We start from the raw sequence: 25421 nt of genomic DNA, 5'->3' as shown, positions 1-25421 counted from the left end.
GTATAAAGTTTCGATGTGTAGGATCAATAACAGTGTTGGTGTCAATAACTGTTGGCAGTATATATGTATATTTTTTTTACATTACATATACAGGGTGTCCCAGCTAACTTGACCACCTTGAATATCTTTGTTGTTTTTGAAGATACGTCAAATGTCTGAAGGACAAAGTTGAATGGTAAAATGGGGCTCATAAGATACCAACAAAATTTTTTTTCATGTAACTTTTTTTAGAGATATGAAGGTCACCTTCATTTTTTTTTAATGGAATGAGGTATTTTTTAATACATCAATCGATGCAGCTGGACATTCGTTATAAAAAAGTACTAACCTATGTATGTCGAAAAGTTAGTAGTTCAGGAGATATTTCAATTTAAAAACCCTAACATACCATTACTGTCGTACTAAGACGTTACATAAGTAAGTAAACACTATAACGTCTTAGTACGACAGTAATGGTATTTTAGGGTTTTTAAATTGAAATATCTCCTGAACTACTAACTTTTCGACATACATAGGTTAGTACTTTTTTATAACGAATGTCCAGCTGCATCGATTGATGTATTAAAAAATACCTCATTCCATTAAAAAAAAATGAAGGTGACCTTCATATCTCTAAAAAAAGTTACATGAAAAAAAATTTTGTTGGTATCTATCTTATGACCCAGATAGCACAGGACGACTTAGAGTCGCCGTTTTCACGTTCGTTGTACGTCTTTACGTCTTACGTCTGCTGGGACGACGTTTTCACGTCAGAAATGAGATGCATAAAAGACACCTGCCTTCAGACGTGAAAACGTCGTCCCAGAAAAGATGTCTTTATGGACGTCTAAAAAGCGTCTTATTGAGACGTAAGACGTAAAGACGTAGAACGGACGTGAAAACGGCGACTCTAAGTCGTCCTGTGCTATCTGTGGGAATGTACAATCAAATTTACAAATAAAATCTGTACGTTCCATTTCGTACAATTTTGGACTCCATCAAGAGACATTCTATCACGCGTATTTCCATATATTGCGTTTCTATATCTTACTATTTCATACCAGTATGACTATATCTTGCGTTCCATTTAAAAAGATTAAAAAGTAGAAAATAAAAAAATATATAAAAAAGATCTTTTTAAAAACCACGCTTATATTAAAATGCACTAAAAAGGAGAAAGTAATTTTTTAGACATTAGTGATTATAAATAAAAGCGTGGAGCGCTCACGGAGATTACGTCAATATAGTTTAACGCTCCACGCTTTTATTTATAGTTACGAATGCCTAAAAAAATTATTTTCTCCTTTTTAGTGCATTTTAGTATAAGCGTGGTTTTTAAAAAGTTCTTTTTTATATATTTTTAAATTTCTAATACGCCTAAATCACAGACTTAAGATATGTACAGACTGTGCATGCTATTGTTCTGTCACGCCGGATTTGCTGGGGCCAAAGCGGCCCCAATACCACTTCGGTGTCGCGCCCAATGTTACCGATAGCAACGTATTAGCAAGTACCGGATATTCTGTATACCCAATTTCTACTACGGATACTTAATATGATTTGAGGATTACAAATGTATATGGCGCGTGTATTTGAATGGTAAAAATTATGTAGTAGGATAATTATGAAGTACTACATACAAGTAATGTAAAGTAATAGATTCATGAGCATTAATATCTTTGCGTACATTTATATGATTGTTAAGAATGTGATCCCGTTTCTGTTAATTACAAAATTACAATAAAATTTGATATATGCAATAATATCTGATAATTCTACGCAGTTATTCAATATAGTTATGCAAGTTTGTTTCTTGCATTGTTAAGTTTTTTAACAAACTTCCACAAGTTTATGGTGTTTACTTTGATTATTTCTGCATACCTTCACATGTATAAATTTTATTTGATTTACAACATTTTTAAACATTATATATTTAGCCGGTTTCGATTTTTTTAGAAATGACATGCCTTCATGCTTCCGAATTTTTATATCCGGCCCGATTGAGCTACATTTTTTTTGTTGTATTCGGAAAGGATTGAGCTATTATAAAATAATTTTTTTAGCCTCGATAATTATAATCAACTTTACAATGTCGAAAAATTTAAATACTTTCTTTTTTTACGTTTTTTAGATGAGGGGCCAGAGTGATTTAAATTTTGAAAAAAATATGGTAAAAATATATTCCTTGAAGTTTCCCCTTCAAAAAGAGCACTTGGAAACGATGGCGATTCGAAAATTGGTGTTACAATGAGCTGGGAAAGTACGCGGTGTACCCCCGTTTCAGGTAGAGGCGAGTCGAGCGCACCGCTATTATGGTCCGTTGTCTATACCGCAGGCCTCGAGAAAATACCAGCAGACTGTTTACGACTAAATGATCCTATTTATACCTCGAGAACAATATTAGTGACCAGTCTTGGCCAACGACACCTTTTTAATGAAGAGGTAAAAACCTTTAAACCCTCATCGGTTTGAATGGAATGAAATCATACATCTTGTTGGATTATCTATAGCGACAATATTGCATTAGTAAAAGTACCCTTCCTAAGCAAACGAGCTGACACTAGTCGTTCATTTTGGTTGCTTTTTAAAGTTTTAAGTTTATTTTATCTCCAATCTTTTTTCTGAAACTTATACATGTGGAAAAAATAAAAACGATTGCATACTTTTCTGACGGGGCGCAACTGCGCAATATAAAAACAAAAAAATTTATGTGAAACTGCTATGTGAAACTTGTTTGTGCGATAATAATAGCACTGGTTTTAGTGGAATGAAATAATTTTTGTTATATTTTTTTCCCCACACAATGATTCTATCCATACTTCTTACCATAAACCCTCCTTATCCGTTCCAAATGGACGAAAACCATCTTCTCGTGGTTTCCATCGAGCATCGACACCATTTTTGTAAAACATATACAATTCGTACAAAAACTAATATCTATAAATGAAGTCATGATTAAAAAGGTGTCGTTGGCCAATAGTGATTATTAATATTGTCCTCAAGGTATACATAGAGTCATTTAGCCGTATACGGTCTGCTGGCATTGTCTCGAGACCAGCGGTATAGACATTCGTTATCTTTTTAATCATGACTTCATTTATAGAATCTGACAAGAGTTAGAAAATGCAGCAAATACACTTGCTATTACATACGAATCACCTGACGCGTCTGACCATGTTTAACCAATTCTACCTTCTGCATATACTAAAGCACGCGAACCTGGCTCTCGAAAACGAGCTGTCAAACGAAAAATTTTATAAGAAAAGATTAAACCGACTTCGAAAAAACGCACTAAAAAGTATAATTTTTTTTTATAAAATTTTTTTTATTTCACACTTTTTATCTCTGTCAGCCGTCACATTTCAAATCGTAATTTATAAATATCTGAAAGCCGCAATTTTCTACAAGTTTAACGAATTTTTTCAAGATTAAAAATGTTCGTACCATAATCTCTCTGTTTTCCCATATTCTGCAATGTTTCAGCATTAATTTAAAAAAAACATCGCTCTGTCTCATCTCTATCGAAAGTTCTTTGATTTTTACACAGATTTCATCAAAATTTCCCACTGTACGCGTCGCGTCGTTGGTGGATATTTTACCTGAATTCGGACTCGCGCTTAATCCTCCGCACGGAACGTTTTACGATGGAAGGTTTTACGACGGTTCCATTTGTTTGTGTATACTTGACTGTAATGTAGGTTTCGGTAGTATATCGGTTTCATTAGGATGTCGGTTTTACCCCGAAAAGCTTGTCAAGAAAGAATCCTGGAAGTGTGGGAGTTTTTCGAAGGATCAGTCTTGTCGGGACAAGGATCAGAGAAGGGCAGCTTAGTCTGAGTATTCGTGTCATCAAGTCATCGTGTATTTTAACTTTTCGAGTGCTGTGCCGGAGTAGATAGAAATATGGATCAGCTGATAAGTAAAACCGGTGACTGTAGGTCACATCTTAGGAGATGTGTTTATAAAAACTGCAGCGTTACGAATAGGAATGCTACAAGTGGTACATCATTCCATGTATTTCCTGTAAAGGACCAAGAACGCTGTATCACATGGCTTGTGAATTGCGGCTTAGATGACTGGGTAGAGGAAAATGAATCATTTTTAAAAAACAAATACGTATGTAGTAAACATTTTAATACAAATTGTATGTATGCTTCCGGTCGGCTTATGAAGACCGCTATTCCAAATTTATATGATACTTGTGATAGTGATGATGCTTCGAGAGGCATCTCTTGCCATAGTACTACAATTGACATTGAATTATTATTAAAAGAACAGGCATGTTTGAAAGAACAGTTGTTGAGTGCCGAAAAGAGGATACAAATGTCGAATATTCGCTGTGAGAATCTTCGCTCGCGATATCGAGTAAAGTGTAAAGCACTTGAACGAGCAGAGAAAAAACTTTCTTTAGGTGATATCAGTGATTCCTGCTTGAAGAAAGCTGTCGAGAAACGCGTCCCGAAGAAGGTTTTGCCTTTCATTTTGATGCAAATTTTTCGACAAAAGCGTATGTATACAGCTGAGGAGAAGGAGCTTGCATTATCAATGCATTACACTTCGCCAAATTTATATAGAAAAATGCGATTGAATTTCGGCTTTTTCCTTCCAAATAGGACCACCACTTTTAGGTGGTTTTCTCGCATAAATATTTGGCCTGGGATAAGCCAGGAATTATGTAATAGTTTTGCTTTGAAAGTATCAAATATGGAAATTAGAGATAGAAATTGTGTTCTTTCATTTGATGAAATGTCAATTCAAAAATGCTTCGATTTCCATAATACGAAACAAGTCATTGAAGGTTTCGAAGATTTAGGTATTCATGGCCGATCATCAGCCGTGGGTACACATGTACTTATATTCATGGTTAGGGGATTGATCCGGAATTGGAAACAACCGTTCGCGTTTTTCGTTTCGGGGGGTGTAACGAAAAAAGGGAAATTGTCGCCAATATTGGATGATATTTTAGATGCTTTACATGCAATTGGTTTAAGAGTTAGAGCGATTGTTTCTGATCAAGGAACAAATTTCCAGAGCATGTCCGAAGAAAGAGTATCGGCAAAAGTACCCTATTTTCTTAGAAATGGCCACAAAATTTTTTATATTTATGATTACTTGCATTTATTTAAAAGCATCAGGAATAATTTATTAAAGTATGATTTTTCAATTAATGGCTCTCGCGTTTCCTGGAGCGATGTCGTTTCGTTGTGGAACCTTGAGAATTCTAAATTAACTAGAGCTGCTTATCGTTTGACGGAAAAACATGTAAGGCCAAATACATTTGATCGTATGAAGTGTAAGCTAGCTCTACAAGTTTTTAGTAAACGCGTTTCTTCGGCTATGCTCACAGCACATACAATTGGTGCTGTGAATTCGAGTACCAAGCAAGACACGGCAATCTTTTTTAAACACTTAATGACTTGTTCGACAATTTAAACAGTAAAGTTTTACGTGACCCAAATCCAAACAAGCGTGCCTTGTCTGCTTCTACAGATTACATTGTACGTAATCTGGAGAAGCAGCTACATGCTATAGAAAATTGGAAAGTTATTACTCCAAACGGTTATAAAGCACCACCTTGTTTTGTGGGGTTATATCAATCTGTAGGTGGTACCGTGCAATTGTGGCGTGATTTAGAAAACGAGGGCATCCCGTTCTTATTAACGTCCCGTTTAAATTCAGATATAATAGAGACATTTATTTCTATTATGAGAATGCATTGTGGCACCTACAATCGAAATCCTTCTGTAAAAACAGTACGTCAATCTTTTAGCAAAAATTCTTATATGAATCTAAATTATAGTTCGCCATACGCGAATAACGAATGCGATGATGACGTAGTGCTTTTGCAGGAGGCAGTTGTCTTAGCCGAACATGAGCAAGCCTCCGCAGTAAATGACGCAATAGTAGCATTAGAAGACGAGAGGGGTGAAGAACATACAGATGTCACAATCAGTGGATCTGTAAGTTCTTCATCCTTTTGTACATTAGAAAATTGTGCAATAGAGTATTTCGCCGGATACGTTGCGAAGAAATGTACAGAGGTAAGTAAATGTCCCGCGTGTTTAGATTTTTTTGTAGATTCTAGTAATCATTTGACTCGTAATGAACAGTTATTAATCTCTTTTCGTTCATATTTGTTGGACGAAAATATTCACTTTGGGAACTTAGTAGTTCCTACAGGTGAATTTTCTAAATTATTTAATATAATCAATACAACATTTGATAAATACTACCCCCGCATACGATGTGAAACACAGATTCTAGACAAATTATTTAGGGTAATTGTTACAACAGTCGAGCACAATTATCCGAGTTGGTTTGTCGATAATGATTGTGCTGAGCACCGCAAGGCGATGGTGTTCTTTTTTATGAAAGTTAAAATTCATAAAGACACGCAGTGGATGGGACAAAAAGTACGTTGCCAGTCCAATCAAAGATCTGTGGCTCGACTGCAGATTTTGAAAGGATTGTAATTTTTAGTTTTTTTTCTTCGTATCGTATGTCTGGCATTTACTCGCGTAAATATTTTTTATTTCCGTATTTTATTTGTGTGAGTTACTAAATTAAATTATTTTTATATATGCATAAAAACATACGTATCAAAAAAATTAAAAAAATTATTTTTATATATGTATTATTTTATTTTATATTATATACAGAGAGGGTGTCCCACGCAACTGGAACAGGCTGTACCTTCTAAACGGTCGGGGATAAAGGGAAATGTTATAAGAAAAAGTTGAATGGCATCAGACGGTGCATACTACGCAACTAATTTTATGCACTTTTGTGATAACCCATCCTACATACTTATGCCCTAAACTTATTCGTTAGGAAGTTCTCTGATTTATATAACGTAGGTATGTATGTACTCTGGAACACTTGCCGAGACGAGAAATAATTCAGTGAACTTTTAGCTTCGATAACTTCTTAACGAAGAAGTTTAGGGCATAAGTATGTTAGTATTTTTATGTGGAGTACAACAACCTGCATCGATTATTTCAGTCAAAAATGTAGGTTTCCATTAAAAAAAAAGTGCACTTGCATTTTTCTGATGCACCGATGCACAAAAGTGCATAAAATTAGTTGCGTAGTATGCACCGTCTGATGCCATTCAACTTTTTCTTAATACATTTCCCTCTATCCCCGACCGTTTAGGAGGTACAGCCTGTTCCAGTTGCGTGGGACACCCTGTATATATTATATGTTATATTTTATATATTATATATTATTTTATATATATTTTATGCTTGTGAGTTTATTCAATATCAACTTCTAGGGTATGGGTTTATATTGAAAAAACTCCGGGGTAGAAAAGTCCTCTTTCATGCCTTCACGTGGCCTACCCTGTTAGCACTGCTAATTCGAATATTTGTTACATACATCAGTTTAGTCACTAAGGATTGTGAACATCGAATCGTTTTTTTTGTAAAACTATTAAAGTTATACAAATACTTAGAAGAAGCAATGTTGTAACAATGAACTATGCAGATCCGAATGGAATAATAAGCGTTAACATTTAGTTTACTCACATTGAGCACATTGAGAACGGGCGCCACGATATGTTGTCAAACATGTGAATTTTCTAACAAAAAAAAGTTGTTATTTAATTATTATTTCGTTATATAAAGAGTGTTCATTATTATACCAAGTTTTCACATTTTTCTTCATCTTATAATGTTTAAATATGAAATACAATAATGTTCAATAAGGACTTCTTAAGTGTGTGTGTAATATCTGTGGTTGTCAGGAAGAACGCCGCATGACACAAACTTTCACTTTCGAGATATAGCCGTTTAATTGTATTATTTTTTCGAGCCATTCGAATTTGCTTTTCATGACTTTTCTCTGGTAAATACGTCAATCCTACGAAGCTCAATGAATGCCTCAAATTTTTGAAATTGTGACATGCGGCGCTTTTCCTCGCAACCAGCTTCTTTCCTCTAACTTTTCCTCTTAAATAGCTTGTATACACCTAAAATTGCATCCGTTCGGAAAGGAAAGCGCGTCATTTTTAATATACAAATATCAGCCTACACATGCCGTGCATGATTGATTACACTTTTCTTAATACTTCCGTATCGGAAAATAATACCTTTCGTATGCAAATTTAAATTAATTAGTTTGATACGTTAACATTTGTTACCAATATGAACAAAACATAATTTTTAAAACTATACTTTTGTTCTGTAGATTACTTAAGTGAACGTCGTACATATATAATTAGGTTTACGTGAATGCATTAAACAATCTACGAATTAAAAATATCAAAACATTAAAAAATTTTATATTTACATAAACAATTAAAAACATTAAAAAGATTTTTTAACAATTCAACGAATATTTAGATAATCGTTTAATAAAATTATTGACGAATGAAAATTCTGTACTTTAAATTCAGGAGCAATATGACTCTGAATTTCGACAGCTCCGGAAAGCAGACAAGAAACCGCTCAAACGCTTTCGATGCGGGCAGGCGGGCATCGACGGTCGACGGTTACTGTACGAATATAATCCGGCAACATTGCACTTTTAAAGCTGACAACGCTGTAAAATCTAGCGTCCTGAGCCAAACACCTTTCGCTTTGTAACGTCATGTAGTTCACTAGCTGACCGTTCCATTTCGATAGAGTCCGCTGTCGTGCTAGGGCATTTTCTACAGGGTCGGTAATTCAGGATCCCGGCGCGACTGAACAATAGCATGCACAGTCTGTACAAATCTTAAGTCTGTGACGGACCTAAAGGACTGAGCCACCGACGAGATACTATTAAAGACTGCCAGCCCCTGTGTTATTCCGCGGGACCATTAAGTGGGCGCGAGTGGGCGCGGGGATAACGTTAAAGTTACAGTGATCTGATATACCACATCGCTAAAAGTTCTAAATAGTCCCAAAATAGTGCCAAAACATCGTCTGAAATATGACGGAGAATGTAACGTTTAATAATAATCGATATGGTTTCGTGATAATTCGCATTCTCACCGATACATCGCGACAAGAATCTCCTCAATGGTCTTCTTTACCGACAAAATGCCGTCGATGGCCATCTGTTTCTCTGGATGGAGCCAGAATATATCATAGAGGGCGTAAGAAATACCGACATTTTCGAGGGACACGAACTCCCATAAGGCTGGCAGTCTTTAATAGTATCTCGTCGGTGACTGAGCGTAAAGTAGATTTAAGAATGAAAGGGTTGAATCTGCACAGTTCTTTAGGTCCGTGGGGCTAATCTTCCCATCTCACCACGAAACATACAATATGTATAGAAAAAAATAGAATCTTAGACAATATAGAACATTTAGTTGATACCCCTTACGTCTTTTGCTTCACCCCTCAGACTCATGCACATTTCTTCTGGTTCTTGAGAGGCTATTAGAGCCCCCCGAGGCCTTGACAGAAAAGCCTATACGATTCAATGTCTGCACTGATCTTAAGTCTCTGTTACCATTTTACATATCGTGCTCCATCGATGTTGAATAAATCTAGTCTTGTTAGTCAGAATCGAGTATTCTGTATACTTAATTTCTACTACGGGCACCTGGAGGTTCGTTTCGCTATTACATAAATCAATTACATTTATTATCTTCTATATATAAATTGAAAGAGGAACATCGAATACAGTTAGGATTAATAAAACTTTACTTAATATCGATATACATTGGACATTACCTAATATATTTATAATCAATTACACTGTCCAACAGCCAAAAAGTATTTCGATTCCCACTATGCGATTCTTATAGAGTTCTCCGCGCTGATTCCGAATCTGTTTTTCATTTTTTTCCTATACATACGTCCAGTTTTTGAGAAAATAGAGTTAAAAAAAAAGACATATTTTTCAACTTTAAACAAATATTGCGATGTTATTATAAAAGATATTGAATTGTTCTTTACAGCAAAAGATTCTGTAGACTTTCCCGAATACAGTGATATCCAATATTAATATATTATGATTGTTTAAACATGTTTAAACAATGATCAAAGACTGAGAGACACCACTTTTGCACCAATTTTTGCGGATATTTTCGAATTTATCTCAAAAAATTAGGGTCCAGCGGAAAATTGAACTATACCACGCGAAAGAGCAGACTTTTATCTTGAGAAACCCCCCTGTGAAGTTTGCATGGTCGACGTTTTTTTCGAACCAGAAAGCAAAATATCTTCGCCCGACATGAGTTGTCACCAGTGGCGCTCACCACCAGAACGGTCGTTCGCCGCTCCGTATCCCGTCGCTGCGCCGTATCCCGTCCCGAGCGCCACTGGCGGAAACTCATGTCGGGCGAAGATATTTTGCTTTCTGGTTCGAAAAAAACGTCGATGTCGCAAACTTCACAGGGGGGTTTTTCAAGATAAAAGTCTGCTCTATCGCGTGGTATAGTTCGATTTTCCGCTGGACCCCAATTTTTTGAGATAAATTCGAAAATATCCGTAAAAATTGGTGCAAAAGTGGTGTCTCTCCGTCTTTAATCATTGTTTAAACATGTTTAAACAATCATAATGTATTAATATTGGATATCATTGTATTTGGGAAAGTCTACAGAATCCTTTGCTGTAAAGAACAATTCAATATCTTTTATAATAACATCGCAATATTTGTTTAAAGTTGAAAAATATGTGTTTTTTTTAAACTCCATTTTCTCAAAAACTGGACGTATAGGAAAAAAATGAAAAACAGATTCGGAATCAGCGCGGAAAACTCTATAAGAATCGCATAGTGGGAATCGAAATACTTTTAAAAAGTTGAAATTTGTTGGACAGTGTTATTTACAAGAGTCACTTTTTCTCATAATTAATTAAAATAGGATTATTACAATAAACTATAAAGTGAATCAAACAACAATGAACCGGACATGAAGACTCCAATGGTTTGTTTCGCGAAATCGCGTGCACATTGTAAGTCTGATGACAAGAATTTACTTCCGGTTGAGCTGACTACGTTCTGCGCACTTTCGCGGGGAGATGCACTGCACATGGATTATATTTGACTTCACCTCTGACAGGCATGGCACTTCACGCTTTCACGCGCGTCTTATGATGGTGCGTTCAAGTTTTAATTCACGAAACACAGATCTATGAGTGTTATCGACAATTCTCTAAGCTAGACGCGCGTTAAGTTTACTTCGATACTGGGCGGTGTACTGAAATTCTGTTTCGTATAATCGGTTCCTCTAGATAATGCAATAACAATGTATTCTGTTTATTCTTGACAAACAAGTGAATCGACAGAAATTGGATGTTCGTGAAAACAATGTTGTTATTCCTTTCTTCCAAGTTATTTTCAGTATTATAGCCGATGTATATGATTGTCTACACGTCACTTAGCAGCAGTGTGCAGAATAAATGCAGATGGTGACAGTCATATTTTCCAGTGATATTCCTCGACTATTTTCCGTTCGTCCGAACATGAAATAAATTCTTTTGATTTTCAATAGAACATTTCTTTAGATAGAAATTTTTGTAATCGCTAAAAATCATTGTCCCATCCAGATATGTCGTCGGGTGGTGGCAGTTCTGAATCTGGTGAGTACTCGTCGAAGTTTGTGGTGTCTGTGGCACCTTGAACGCGTGGCATGATTGGTGGTTCAAGGGTTCTCGATCTCAGACTTTCCCAGTTGAAACCATCGAACCATCTAAACGAGAAAATCATTGTTGAGAAGTAACTCTTAATGATGTGGATAATTCACGAATTTTGCAAAGTGCGCAAGGCATACTTACTTGTGTTTCCGTATTTCGCTAATGCCACCCTTTTGGTAACCAAGACGCTCTGCTGGATTGTCCCTTTAAATAAATAATGTACGAAATATATTTCGGGCGATACACGAGGATGTAAATTAAAGTATAGTAAGCACCCAGTCAGCCAGCGTCGAGCCGTTATCGATTACAGCCTGCAATCGTACGATGCGAACTGAAGGCGGACATGAGTTTACTCTTCATTTACTTTGAACTGGACAGCACGCCGTGCCAGCACATATCAAGCCTTATTTGAAAATAATTGTAGTAACCAGATACTACCATTGCCTACTTAAGAAGTTACAAATTTATAATATAATTTCTAATCCCAGTCAACCAGGCGTGTCGAGAGACACATCTCGAGCCCAGCGGACAGAGACCACCTAACGGGCATTACAGTGGCCGAACGTCGCTCGAAGCTATTCTAAGCACACGATAACTAGATTGTGGCCATGCCATAAAAGATCGCGTGGGCTCGTATTCTTGCCTCGACATCATCCCGGCACAAGTCGTCTTCGGCAACAATCCTGGCCGATCGAGCTGTTTTAAGAGGGCAGCACGGTCACACTAATGTGGCGAATGCCGTTATTATTATTACATGCAAGGAGGAAAAACGAAATAATAAACCTCATTAAATGATAGATTTTATTTATTGTAGTGTAACGCGACGAGGAACGAGACAACCCCAGGGGCGCCAATCCGCCTCGGCACTACCCTGAGATGAAGAAAAGAATCGCGCCGCGACCGAATATTCTAGAAGGCCGCATGTTCGAGAAACTTCTAAAATCCCTAACAACGCCCTAACAAGGGTTAGCAACGACTAGTATAAATACCGGTAGACGATTGCGGAGAAATCACTTTTGCTACGCCTGTGGGAGAGGACGAGGTAAGACCACGGCCGCCCATAGGTTAGGGAGAGTACGAAGCAATGCTATCGGACGCCCGGCAGCTCAGGAGAGGACAGGGGTTGCTCCTGGACGCCCTCTGGATAAATGGGAGAGGACGGCCAGGAAGGCCGGCCGCCCGCCGAGAGGAAAGAATAGGGTAGCTTCCTGGCCGCCTGAAAGTAGGATCACCAGGTTACTCTGTACGTCAGGGATGGGCATTTTTGCCTCAATTGAGGCAAGATTGTCCACACCACAGCGCCCACTGCCTCCCACCAGCTCCATCGTTACCATGGAGAAAGAACGCGCTTCGCCCGTAGCGAGCAGTGCGCATGTCTCGCGAAGGCTTGCGCATTGCGGCCTATGCGACGAAGGCGCGCGTTGCATGGAATAGACGTTGGTGGGAGAAGCAGGCGTTTGAGGGGCCCCACCAGTGCCCAACCTTGCTGTACGTCTTGGAGAGGACGGCCATGAAGGCCGGCCGCCGAGCTTACAGATGACACCGGGTAAATCCGAGTCGTAGTCGTTTTCCCAGTAGAAGAGTACGGTTGAGATAAACCGGACGCCTGATGGGAAAACCTTTTATTAGTAAAATTATTTTAATCTTTCGTTGCTAACCTTCTTCAAAGGTTTATTGTAAATTTTACGAAAAACTTTCGATGTATGAAACTAATTGGAAAATATATTTTTTGTTCAGAGAGAAATCCCAATTCCTATTCCTTGCGATACGAGAGAGAGAACCCGTTCCTACTATTATGTCGGATCCTACAGTAGTATTTATAGTAGTTTTCCTAGACTGCGGATCTTTATGCAATATAAAAATTGTCTGCATCGATTGCAAGAGATAGAAACTAAATTGAATGTTACTTCTTCCCTCTTAATCACTTGACGTACCATTTTCTTTACAGTTGCATTGATTAAGTATTTATGCAAAAAAAAAATTCTCGTCGTAAAAGGGAAAAGAAAATTTATATTTCTTGTATGCGGCTACATTTATCTTAATGCCCATATAAATATTGATTAGAAACGAATCAAATTTTATTTCATTTAAAAAGAAATTGATGAAATTCAAAATTTTTGTATTTTAACGAGTCAGACTCTTTCTGAAGATTTTAGACAAACTCTAACAAATAAGATTGTTACGCCTTTTTCTTTTTAAATGAAATAAAATTTGATTCGTTTCTAATCAATATTTATATGAGCATTAAAATAAATGTAGCTGCATACAAGAAATATAAATTTTCTTTTCCCTTTTACGACGAGAATTTTTTTTTTGCATAAAGATAATATTTATGTTGCATACAGATCCGCAGTCTAGGAAATCTAATACAAATACTACAATAAATAAAATCTATCATTTAATGAGGTTTATTACTTCGTTTTCCCTCCTTGCATGTGCACAAAATAAGTAAAAAGGAACAGTGCCCTGTATAACTAACGCGGCATTCGTCACATTAGTGCCGATATGGTGTCGAGGCAAGACTACTGAAAACTGTTATGATATCGGTGCCGGTTCTCGAAACAGTTATGAAGAACCGAAATGATGTTATAACTGTTACAAGAATATCGGTTCTGGCTTATATCTGTTACGGTTACGGTTCTGGAGAATCGATATTATTTCGGTTCTGTAACTGTTATTTTTCGGTTCTGGATTTCGTTTCCGGATTTCGGTTCTACCATTCTGTATTCTGTATTGTGTTCGGTCAGTTCGGTCTTATATATTTACTAGCTTTTTCCCGCGGCTTCGCTCGCACAGAAAACCGTTTAATGCCCTCGGAAATTAATATTGTTTCTCTATAAAACCTTTTAACCCCCCATTCACCCCTATAGAGTTTTTATTTTATGTCATGCCGCCATCTTAGATTTCAAAACCCCTTTTCACCCTCTTAGGGGATCAATTTTTTAAAATGCCGAAACAGGTGTTTGTTTATTTGTATCAAAGAGCATTGAGACCAAGTATGAAGTAAATCCGACTACGAACAAAGTATTCCTCATACAAACGTTGCAACCCCTTTTCACCCTCTCCGGGGGTTGAATTTTTTGAATTGCCGGAACAGGTGTTTGATTAATTATATCAAAGAGCATTAAGACCACGTATGAAGTAAATCCGACCACGAACAAAATATTCCTCATACAAACGTTGCAACCCCTTTTCACCCCCTTGGGGATTGAATTTCGAAATATCCTTTCTTATCCCTTATATGTATAGATCATAAGGGAAACCTCTGTGCAAAATTTCAGCTTTCTAAGTCCAAGGGTTTAGCCTGGGCGTTGATAGGTGAGTCAGGACTTCGCTTTTATATATATAGATTATGTAAGTAAATATTTTTCGTTATTTATAATTTAAACAATCTTTAAATAAATAAATTTTTATAATTTGTTTCTATATTCCTTGTTTAAACTGTTATTTCAATCATTTATTGTTAAAATAATTGTTTAAACAAATATTTATAATTTGTGTCTATATCCGTTATTTGAATTGTTATTTAATGTTAAAATAATTGTTTAAACAAATTTTTATAATTTCTACACATTTTTATGGTTTGTTTCTATATTCGTTATTTGAATTGTTATTTCAATAATTTATTGTTAAAATAATTGTTTAAACAAATTTTTATAATTTGTTTCTATATTCGTTATTTGAATTGTTATTTCAGTAATTTATTGAAATTATAAAAATTTGTTTAAACAATTATTGTTACGGATAGAAATACATTTATAATTTTCTCAACGGTGGACTCATGTATACGAAAGTGTCACGAAACATGAAGTATGATAAATTGTAAGGGATTAGTGGAGAAAGGCTACTGCTGGTCGATTGGTACGAAATCATGTATAATGCGTAGGAGATGCACCTGAATCTCGTCGACACTGGCGACTGCGCGAAAGCGTTTGTTGCATTCCAAGCCGATAGCGTGTAAAGGTAGACACAATGTGTCTACCTTAGGCCGCAAAAAACCTCGATTTGGTGAATATCTCACATGAAGATTACTAGCGAGCACGGGGAAACCGAAAGGTGGATCCGGGGCCGCCAGGCTACAAAGAGTCGCGAGGTTCAGGAAGACAAAAGGAAAAGAAATACAATTGTGAACATAAAGCAATAACCGTCTAGCGAAAGTCATTACGCATGTGGTGGCATGCAAGGACGAGCCTAGGAGTTTGTATACCTGGGACGGCGGTTAAAGTAAACAATAACAAGCGAATGCTCGAGCCCTTCTCCACGAATCTCAGGTAGTTGATAAGAGTGGGGAACAGTATAAATGTCGAGGGAGCGAACAATTATGGCAGTCTGTTCGTATTCATTGAACAAAATAAAATTTCTTCAATCAACATTTCTAGTTTGTTATTTAAAAATACCAAAACGCAATTGACGGGAGATAAACGTAGTTTGTGTCTAAACAATTATTTTAACAATAAATGATTGAAATAACAATTTAAGTAACGAATATAGAAACAAATTATAAAAATTTGTTTAAACAATTATTTTAACAATAAATTATTGAAATAACAATTCAAATAACGAATAGAGAAACAAATCATAAAAATTTGTAGAAATGATAAAAGTTTGTTTAAACAATTATTTTAGCAATAAATTATTGAAATAACAATTCAAATATCGAATATAGAAACAAATCATAACAATTTGTTGAAATTATAAAAATTTGTTTAAACAATTATTTTAACAATAAATGATTGAAATAACAATGTAAGTAACGAATATAGAAACAAATTATAAAAATTTGTACAAATCATAAAAATTTGTTTAAACAATTATTTTAACAATAAATTATTGAAATAACAATTCAAATAACGAATATAGAAACAAATTAAAAATTTGTTTAAACAATTATTTTAACAATAAATTATTGAAATAACAATTCAAATAACGAATATAGAAATAAATTATAAATATTTGTTTAAACAATTATTTTAACAATACATGATTGAAATAACAGTTTAAACAAGGAATATAGAAACAAATTATAAAAATTTATTTATTTAAAGATTGTTTACATTATAAATAACGAAAAATATTTACTTACATTATAAATATATAAGACCGAACTGACCGAACACAATACAGAATACAGAATGGTAGAACCGAAATCCGGAAACGAAATCCAGAACCGAAAAATAACAGTTACAGAACCGAAATAATATCGGTTCTCCAGAACCGTAACCGTAACAGATATAAGCCAGAACCGATATTCTCGTAACAGTTATAACATCATTTCGGTTCTTCATAACTGTTTTGATCAGAACCGATATTATAACAGGTTGAAACAGTTATTTTCAGATCCGTTTCAGTCCCTGCTACGAGCCCACACGGTCTTTTTTTGCCTGGCCAGAATCAAGTATTTTTGCTGACTGGGATGTTTTGTGACAGAAAATAATAAAGTTCCATTTGAAAAAGGAAAGAATAAACATATCCACGGCATGAACTTATGGGATGACCTAATAGATGTATGGTATTCTGCTGGAAAGGTGTGCTGTACAATTCAAAAGCAGTCTCAGAGCATTTTGCTTACTGGGTAGGTTTGAAAATCATGGATTCTAGCAAATTTTTACCTGCAAAGCTCCTTAATCAATGCTTTCGCGTTCTGTGTAATTGATCTCGGGAATTCTATAGCGTCAATTCCTTTCAGAGTAAAAGGTGCTGTACCCGTAAGAAGTTCAAACATCAAAACACCAAGCGACCAATAGTCAGCGCTGATGTCGTGTCCTTGTTTTAAAATCACTTCAGGTGCAAAGTATTCAGGTGTGCCGCAGATAGTCCATGTTTTTCTTCCGTGATCCAAACGCTTGGCGAAGTCGAAATCGACCAGTTTCACGTATCTGAAAGGACAGTTTTGATTTTGATCATTACCGACCGGTGATTATTACATTATTTTGCAAAAATCTATGGTACATGGCTAAACATTGTTTAAGATTTCAATGTAAAAGAAAATTTCTGTTTTCTTTTGGTACAGCACAATTATTTAAAATCCTATTAATACGCTTCCGGTAGGTAAAGAGTTAACCATGTCACTTATAAGCAATTTTGTAAACACTTGTCATATGTAAACGAAAATTTGTTGATTTTTAATAAAACTTTATAATATACAATTTTATTACTTTGTATTACCAATCGGATGGTATCTAAATATTGAATTATTGTTTTTTATATTTAACTCTTTGAGAACGAATGATGGAATATTGTCGATGTCTATGCACCATGTAATTCATTTTTAATGTTGCAAACAAATAATTTAATTCTTTAGATTCCAAAAGATTGGTATAGCTTCCTTTTCCCTCAGTGTAACCCTTAAGGGTATAGACTCGGCTCGAGTGAGAGTGTGGTGGCACACTTACACACCGCTAGACACTGTATACGTACACGAGATTGCAAGGGTCCGGCTCTAGATGGTATCCGTCTCGCTAATGCACATTTGGGGCCCGTACGTAGCTACAATCGCTAGATAAAAGATCAATCTAGCGCGCGAGCTCGTAAAAGTGGCCTACTTTTGCTTTTTCGAGGCGTAATTTGCATTATTCGGCAGCATGTAGCGGAGCCGCGAGAAGCATTGGGCGGCGCGATAGTGCTGCCACTGTCAAGAGACACACATTTTCTTAAATATCGAGAGAAGTGGAATCCTTATAGAAACGGTGGGAACCTCGCGCGCTAGCGGGGACACATACAATGTCAATGCAATGTTTATTATGTTAAAACAAACGTATTTAAATCAACCGTTCATCTAGAGTCGAAGCACCGACGTCGGTGGCCGAAACATACACTCAGAAGGGACGGTCCTCTGAAACTACACCTTCGGCATTTTTCCGCTACGAGCGCTGAAGTCTGTTTAGTTTAGTTTAGTTTATTCTTTACCCCACATTGCGCAGAGATGGCGTTGGAGAACCGGAGTTCTATCTGCCCAAAGCAAACCCGTCTTTTGTATTACTATTCTATTTTCTGTTTTGTACTTTTCAACAAAATGTCTCTTGCTCTATTTCTCTTATCCACTAGTCAGTCAGTGACTATTTCTATTTTGCATATTGTTATTGCACTTATCAAAAATAGAGTATCAACCTTATCGTATATTTTTTTTTCTCTTTTTTTTCCCCTCTCTTTTTTTCCATAGGCTAAGTGGTATTGGGGTAGATCAGTCTTATGTATAAATAGACTTAGAATCTAAAACTTGATACTTAATATTTAATCCTTTCGTCTTAAATTTAATTTGTACTTTGTATTTCGAAGAGCACCTTCTCATTGCACCTTTTATTTGGTTGTGATATGTTTAAATTGATGTATCAATTTGTAACAAGAAGACCGCTATTGACCTCAGGATGGTAGCATCTTTTTTACCCAATTTTTTGGATACTTCCTCTTCTAGATCTATATCTTTTCTAGCGAAAAGTCTTAATAGTTTTCCTCTTTTCCTTTCGTAAATTGGACAATTTCAAATGATGTGATCTATATCCTCCATTTCGTGACCGCATTCGCATTGTGTGTAATTGATATAATTTTTTCTATAAAGTGATGCTGCTAAATTGTAGTGGTTAGATCTAATTCTACTTAGCATGTTTATGGAGCGTCTTCCTATGTTTTTTATGGCTTCGAACCATGATCCAGATTGATCTTTATTGTTCTGATTGGTACAATCACCCATTGTATCCATTGTGGACGGAGTTATTGAAGCCATTTTCTATTAGCACAGGAAAACCCAAAGGGGTATCCAGCTTATTTGAACCCGCCCGCCACCTGGCGGGACGGTTTCCCGCCTTTTTCCGGGGCAGAGATATAGGTTAGAATTTATTTTGTGCTGTAAATCCTTAACCCCTACTAATTTCTTCCAACTAAAAAGCTGAGCTTAAGGCTCAAGGGCAAGCAATTCACCTGTTGTACTCCCTTTTTGACAGGCTACTATTAACACTTCGAGAAACATACAGAAATGTCCGAGCACACAGAAAACAACTTTACGCCTGGAGCCCGCCATCCGGTCCTTCCACTTTCCCTGAAGTCTGGTTCTTGTCATTCGGTCACCAGGCAATTCAATCACTGTATCGATAAACCGGGGGTTGAGAAGTGTTGCCGGTAAGTTAGGCTTCATACGCAAACGTGACGTCACTATACGGCTGACGATGATGCTGCGTTGGTGTGCTCGAGTGAGAGTGTGTAGCACAGCTCACCGCTCGGGAAGCGTATGCGTGTGCCTAGACGGATAGTAAGGGTTCAGCTCCCGACGTTATTCGTCTCGCTAATGCACATTTGAGACCCCTATGTAGTCACAATCGCTAGATAAAAGATCAATCTAGTGCGTGAGCTCGCCCAAGTGGCCTACTTTTGCGTTTCCGAGGCGTAATTTACATTATTCGGCAGCATGATGTCTGCTCGGGAAGCTCTGTAAGCAGACGTGAAAGCCGGACCGCGCATGTTCTCCCGTTGAATCATCGAGACTGTCGAGAGCACGGTCACCGACGAGATACTATTAAAGACTGCCTGCCTTATGGGAGTTCGTGTCCCTCGAATATGTTGTGGGGTCGCGCGTACCACTCCGCATCTGTGCGTAGTGGGGAGCTGCCGCGCCTGCGCACGACCGTATGCGTTATTCCGAACGACACGCTGATCGTGTCGATCGCTCTTCTTCCTCGTGCGCTCGAACAGTTCAGACGTGTTTCATTCAACTAGTTTTGATCCACCATTTGGGTGGCTCTCAAACTCTCAATACATATTAAGTTAATTTATGTATAATTGTATGCTACTGACTAGCACATCCGTGTACATCTCGTGTTTTGTATCAACGTTAATAAATGTCGTGTATACAGTCATTCGGTGATTCGCGAGTGTACCAAATTCATTCCACGTGTTGAGAAGTAGGACTCGACACGCGTTGATCTTTATCCGACCATTAAACACAGTATTGCATGTATCAACCAATGCATGCAAATACATTTTATCTACACCAGAGGTTTTCGTATGCCCTCTACAATTTAGAGTGGTGAGTTTAGGAATTACGTAGAATTTCAGATATCGACGGCGTAGTTGCCAAAACACATTCGAAAATATTCGTCGCATAGTTGCCAATTTACTGTTACTGCCGTGTAATGCACAGCGCGTATTTTTGCTATTTTCCACGTTACAGCACCAACGAGATATATATTATATTGCCAGAGCAATTAGTTTACTACAGGATGTCAAAAGAAATTTTTTCTAAAAATTGCATTTGGCCGGAATTGTAGAGAAAATACTAAAAGTTGTAAGAAAGCTGTCAGCACAAACAAAGTACGGGACCCTTGCAACCTCGTGTACGTACCCCGACGGCACAGTCTGCCCGAGCCCATCGCCGGACCCAGCTAGCCGAGCCCCAGCCCGACACGTTACGGGCTAACGCAATGCTTGGCTCAGCGTTGAGACCAAATCAGGACGATTTAGCCTGGCCCCTGTGCACAAACGGGCGCGATTTTCACCTGCCGAGAGCTCGAGCCCAGAGCCTGACGGCCGGGCTGGGATTCAGCCTGTTTTTGAGAGGGCAGCACGGTATCACACTAATGTGGCCAATCAGTGCTTCGATTGGGCCCAACTTTTCTCGCGCATGCGCGACACAGGGCGGGTTGCATCAATGTGGCAGTACTTTGCAAATGCGTAGCAGTCTCCCTTGTTACCGACAAAAGTATAATAAGTTAATAAATAAGACCTTTGAGGGCGATTGCTGCCTAGATTGACCTTTATCTGGCGTTTTTGACTACTGAAAAACCCGTGTTTGTATTATCACGCAATGAGAACGCGAATCCCGCACCCTTGCAATCTTGCAAATCGGCTGAATCCTAGCCCGGCCGGCAGGACCTGGGCTTAGAGCCCTCGGCAGGTGAAAATCGCGCCCTTTTGTGCACAGGTGCCAGGCTGAAACCGAGCCGGTGTGCCGTCGGGGTATATGTATCTAGCGGTGTGTAAGGGCGCTATCATACTCTCGCTCGATCAAGATCAAATTAGGACCGTCATCCTTAACAGTCGAATGATAACTCGTGATTTTGTTTCGATTTCGTTAAGATAAAACACACAGTATACACTACTGCTGATAGAAGTATGGACACTTGAAAATTAAGAGAAGAAATAAGAACAGAAATTGGTACAGAAATTACAGTAACATCGTTTCTAAAGACGGTGCTGACATTGTTTTCTTTAACTATTCTGCACTGACACTTTTGCTTTTATATAAAAATATAATTGTTACACTATAAGAAGTTAGCTGCAGTTGGTTAACATTGTTGTCAAACGATGATAACATCGGATAATACTGTCGTCGACTAATCATTAGACAGCGGATCTTTATGCAAAATAAAAATTTTGTACCCGAATTGCAACAAACTGGGGTGAAATAGAGATTTATTTTCTTTCTCCAATAGATTGAAAATAGTATAATAGCATTTTTAAATTCGTCTAATGTTTTTACTGTTTTAAATTACACCAACTCAGTTTTGTGCATAAAATCCGCTGTCTACTAATCACATGTCGAATCTTACCCTTGACTATCAAGAAGAAGATTCTCTGGCTTGAGGTCTCTGTAGACGATGTTTCGAGAATGGAGATAATCGAAAGCTTCTACGACGCAGGCGATGTAAAATCGTGTGGTGCCATCATCGAAAGGTCCTTTGTCCCTAAGCACCGTCCACAGTTCGCCACCGAGACAGGCTTCCATCAGTATGTAGATATACTTCCTGTCCTTGAACGTCTTGAACAGCTTCACTATGAAATCGCAGTCAGCTTCGCCCATGATTCTCTTCTCGGACATGATGCGCTGTTGTTGTCCCTTCTTGACGATATGAGCTTTCTTAATTTTCTTCAGGGCGAAGGATCTCGAGCTGTCGTTAGATATTTGAACTAATTCGACTCTTCCGAAACTGCCCATCCCCAGGGTGGCCAATGGTCGAAGGTCTTGCAGCTTTAGCTCTCTGAATTCCTCGTTCAATCTGAGATCAAACATTAGTTTCATGATCAGTTTACTCGTTTTATAATCATTTAAGAGGGTAGACTCGCGTTTCCAGGTTTGCAAGGGTGCGAGAATTCGGTCACGAGGTAAAAATAGGACATTAGAGGGCGACTACGGCCTAGATTGATCTTTCATCTGGAGTTTTTGACTACTGAAAAACCCCATCTTTGGATTATCGAGAAATGAGAAGGCGCATTATGTACTTTTGCCAATCTTGGAAACGAGTCTACCTGCTTAATAATCCTCAACGGCGGATTTCCTACCATCTTCCCTTTCCCAAGAGGTTCACGGGGCCGTATTGTGAGGGCCCGGCAATTAATGCAAATTTCCGGGACGTTTTATAAAAAGCGAAACGTTAACTTAATTGCCAAACCATATAACTTACTCTGATATCGTGCGCTCTATTTTTCCGTCCTAGTGGTAAGCGTGATACAACAACACACATACACGGAGATTTAACGAACGATTCACGCGCAATTATAGCAGAGTATAATTAGCGGTAACGAAAGCTAACATGGTTAATAATAACGACGGTGCTAGTAACGTGATAGTATTACCATTCGGGAATTAAACTGACACTCACCTTCTGCCTTCCGCCAACTCGTCTCTGTACCGCGTGCGAATCTCGTCCAAGGATGATATCAGCTGATTGAACGTTTCACGGTCTATCACCAGACAGCTGACTCCTTCCGGGTCATCGGCGATGACGTTGGCCGTCCTGAGGTCGTCTCTGTAAACACGTTTCAATATTATTCTTGTAGAATTTCCAGCAATTGTACTACGCATGTGTTTTATTGATAGTTGTAGGATGAGCACGCTTTTAATCAACTATTTATCCCGTTCTGCTCCACGAAAAATTACGAAAAAATTCTTCAACATTCCAGCTAATAGCACACACGACTGTGAATTTCTTCCGAATTTTCGGCTGCGAAATCGATTTTCAAAAAATTCCGGAAGCTTAAAATTACTGATTTTATAATATATTGAAGTTATCCGTTGACCAGGTTTATGTTATTATGGTAGTTGCACCTTATTATGATTATTAATACGTATTTTTCCGATTTCTTCCATTATGCAAACACATATTTTTAAAAGATGTTAATTTTTTGAAAGTTTCTTTATACAGTGATTGCTCGAAGAAATAATAACTGCTTCCGACTATACACTTATAGAAAGATCTCACTGATCTCAGTGTAGCATTTCGTAGACTAAGAAAACACTTAATGGATGGTAATTACTAGACAACGGATTTTATACATTTATGACAAAAATGAGTAGGTGCAATTTAAAACAACAACAACATTGGAAGAATTTAAAAATACTGTTATATTATTTTCAACCTATTAAACATTTTAACAAAGAAAATAAATTTCTATGTCACTTCAGTTAGTTGCAATTCAGGTAGAAAATTTTTATTTTGAGTAAACATCCACAGTCTAGTAATTATATACATATAACTTTATATTCCAATCTTTAAGATTCCCGCATCCTGTTTCAGCAATAAATGTTTGACTTGCTCATTTTCCCCACACTACCAATTATCTGATTTACACTGCTGCCCTTCGTTCTCACAGCGTTTATTTCCATTATAAGTATTGGAGGAACTCTTCATTTCTTTCACATTCCATTGAAACTCTGTTTTTATTTGTGCCATCCTCCCCTCTAACTATTCCTTTATTTATGCTTTTTCCCTTAATCCCTGCCACGCTTCTTAAAGATTCATTGTCTAACTCTCATTAGCCCGTAAAAGCCTCGATGTAAAATATATACAGTGTGTCCGTGATGAATCCTCATGTCAGTATTTTTAACAACTTTCAATACGTTAGTAGAGTCGTCATGTCAAAATTATTATTATACTGCGGATGCTTATGCAATTTTCAATTTTTGCAGGCAAATTTTAAGAAAGTGGATTCACGTGAAATCTTATTTTCAGTGATAGTAGTCTTTGTAGTTCTGGAATTAATAAAAATCGTACTAAATTTCATAGAATTTTATATTCTAGCATTTTTTGAAAATTTTTGGAACTCATAAATGCATAAAGATCCGCAGTCTAGTTATTATTATTGTATAAAGGTTAAACGTAAGTAAGTACTATTATTTGTCTTACAATGAGTCTTACAATTATACTGCGGATCTTTATGCAAAATAAAAATTGTCTGTATCGATTGCTACAAATAGAAGCCGAACTTTGAAAAATCTATTCTATACATGACTGAACACTTTTTAATGGAACCTTCAATAGCAACAGAAACTTTCATTGTGAACTAACAAGTCACTCTCAATAACGTCATCTAATAGTTTCATTTAGGATCCCAGTCAGCCAGGCCTGCCTCGAACCGACATCGAGCATAGCCTGCAATCGTACAATGCCAGCAGATGGCGAGCATTAACCAGTCAGAACGCGCTCGAAGCTGAGGATGCTCGGAATCAGCTCGATTTTGGACAGTACACCCTGGCAGGATAAAACGATACTGTAGGATTTAAATCGTAAATTGAATAATACGATCGTAAACTCGAAATGTTTTAATACGAAATTTGAATTATAACAAATACAACTAATTAAATTATCCCGTCTGAATCTCCGTCTGAGATCAAACACGTCTTTTCGTTTTTCGTACGTCGAACCAGAATGACAAAGAAATCGCATATTACAAATATGAATAACGAAATCGATAAACATAATAACAGATATCGAATCGTCGCGTCGCGTCGTTACAGTTACTAACGTCGTGACATTCGACGGTATTCTCGCCGCTCAGAGATGGCATCTCCCTACAATACTTATTCGGACGCAGAAGTATCGCTTTATGCTGGCCCGGTCTGGGTTAGGGCCTTCGTTTAAGAGGGCAGCACCGTCGCACTAATAT

The 25421-nt window shown here is 37.3% G+C and overlaps 1 protein-coding gene across 1 annotated transcript in view; it reads right to left on the bottom strand.

Annotated features, from left to right (window-relative positions):
- Window positions 1–10360: 10360 nt before the first annotated feature.
- The window catches only part of LOC143211108 (cGMP-dependent protein kinase, isozyme 2 forms cD5/T2-like), a 59557-nt gene continuing 44496 nt past the window's right edge, over window positions 10361–25421 (bottom strand). Inside the window, exons 6-10 of the mRNA XM_076428550.1 lie at window positions 23138–23284; window positions 22088–22534; window positions 17159–17425; window positions 11691–11753; window positions 10361–11605 (exon numbers count right to left, since the gene is read on the bottom strand). Of these exons, the coding sequence (XP_076284665.1) occupies window positions 11440–11605; window positions 11691–11753; window positions 17159–17425; window positions 22088–22534; window positions 23138–23284 (1090 nt within the window). The 3' untranslated portion in view covers window positions 10361–11439. The remainder of the gene's footprint in view (window positions 11606–11690; window positions 11754–17158; window positions 17426–22087; window positions 22535–23137; window positions 23285–25421) is intronic.

Source organism: Lasioglossum baleicum, chromosome 8 (assembly GCF_051020765.1).
Source record: "Lasioglossum baleicum chromosome 8, iyLasBale1, whole genome shotgun sequence".
Taxonomy (NCBI): domain Eukaryota; kingdom Metazoa; phylum Arthropoda; class Insecta; order Hymenoptera; family Halictidae; genus Lasioglossum; species Lasioglossum baleicum.
The sequence above is the reverse complement of the archived record's forward strand: the minus strand, read 5'-3'. Positions and strand labels throughout refer to the sequence as shown.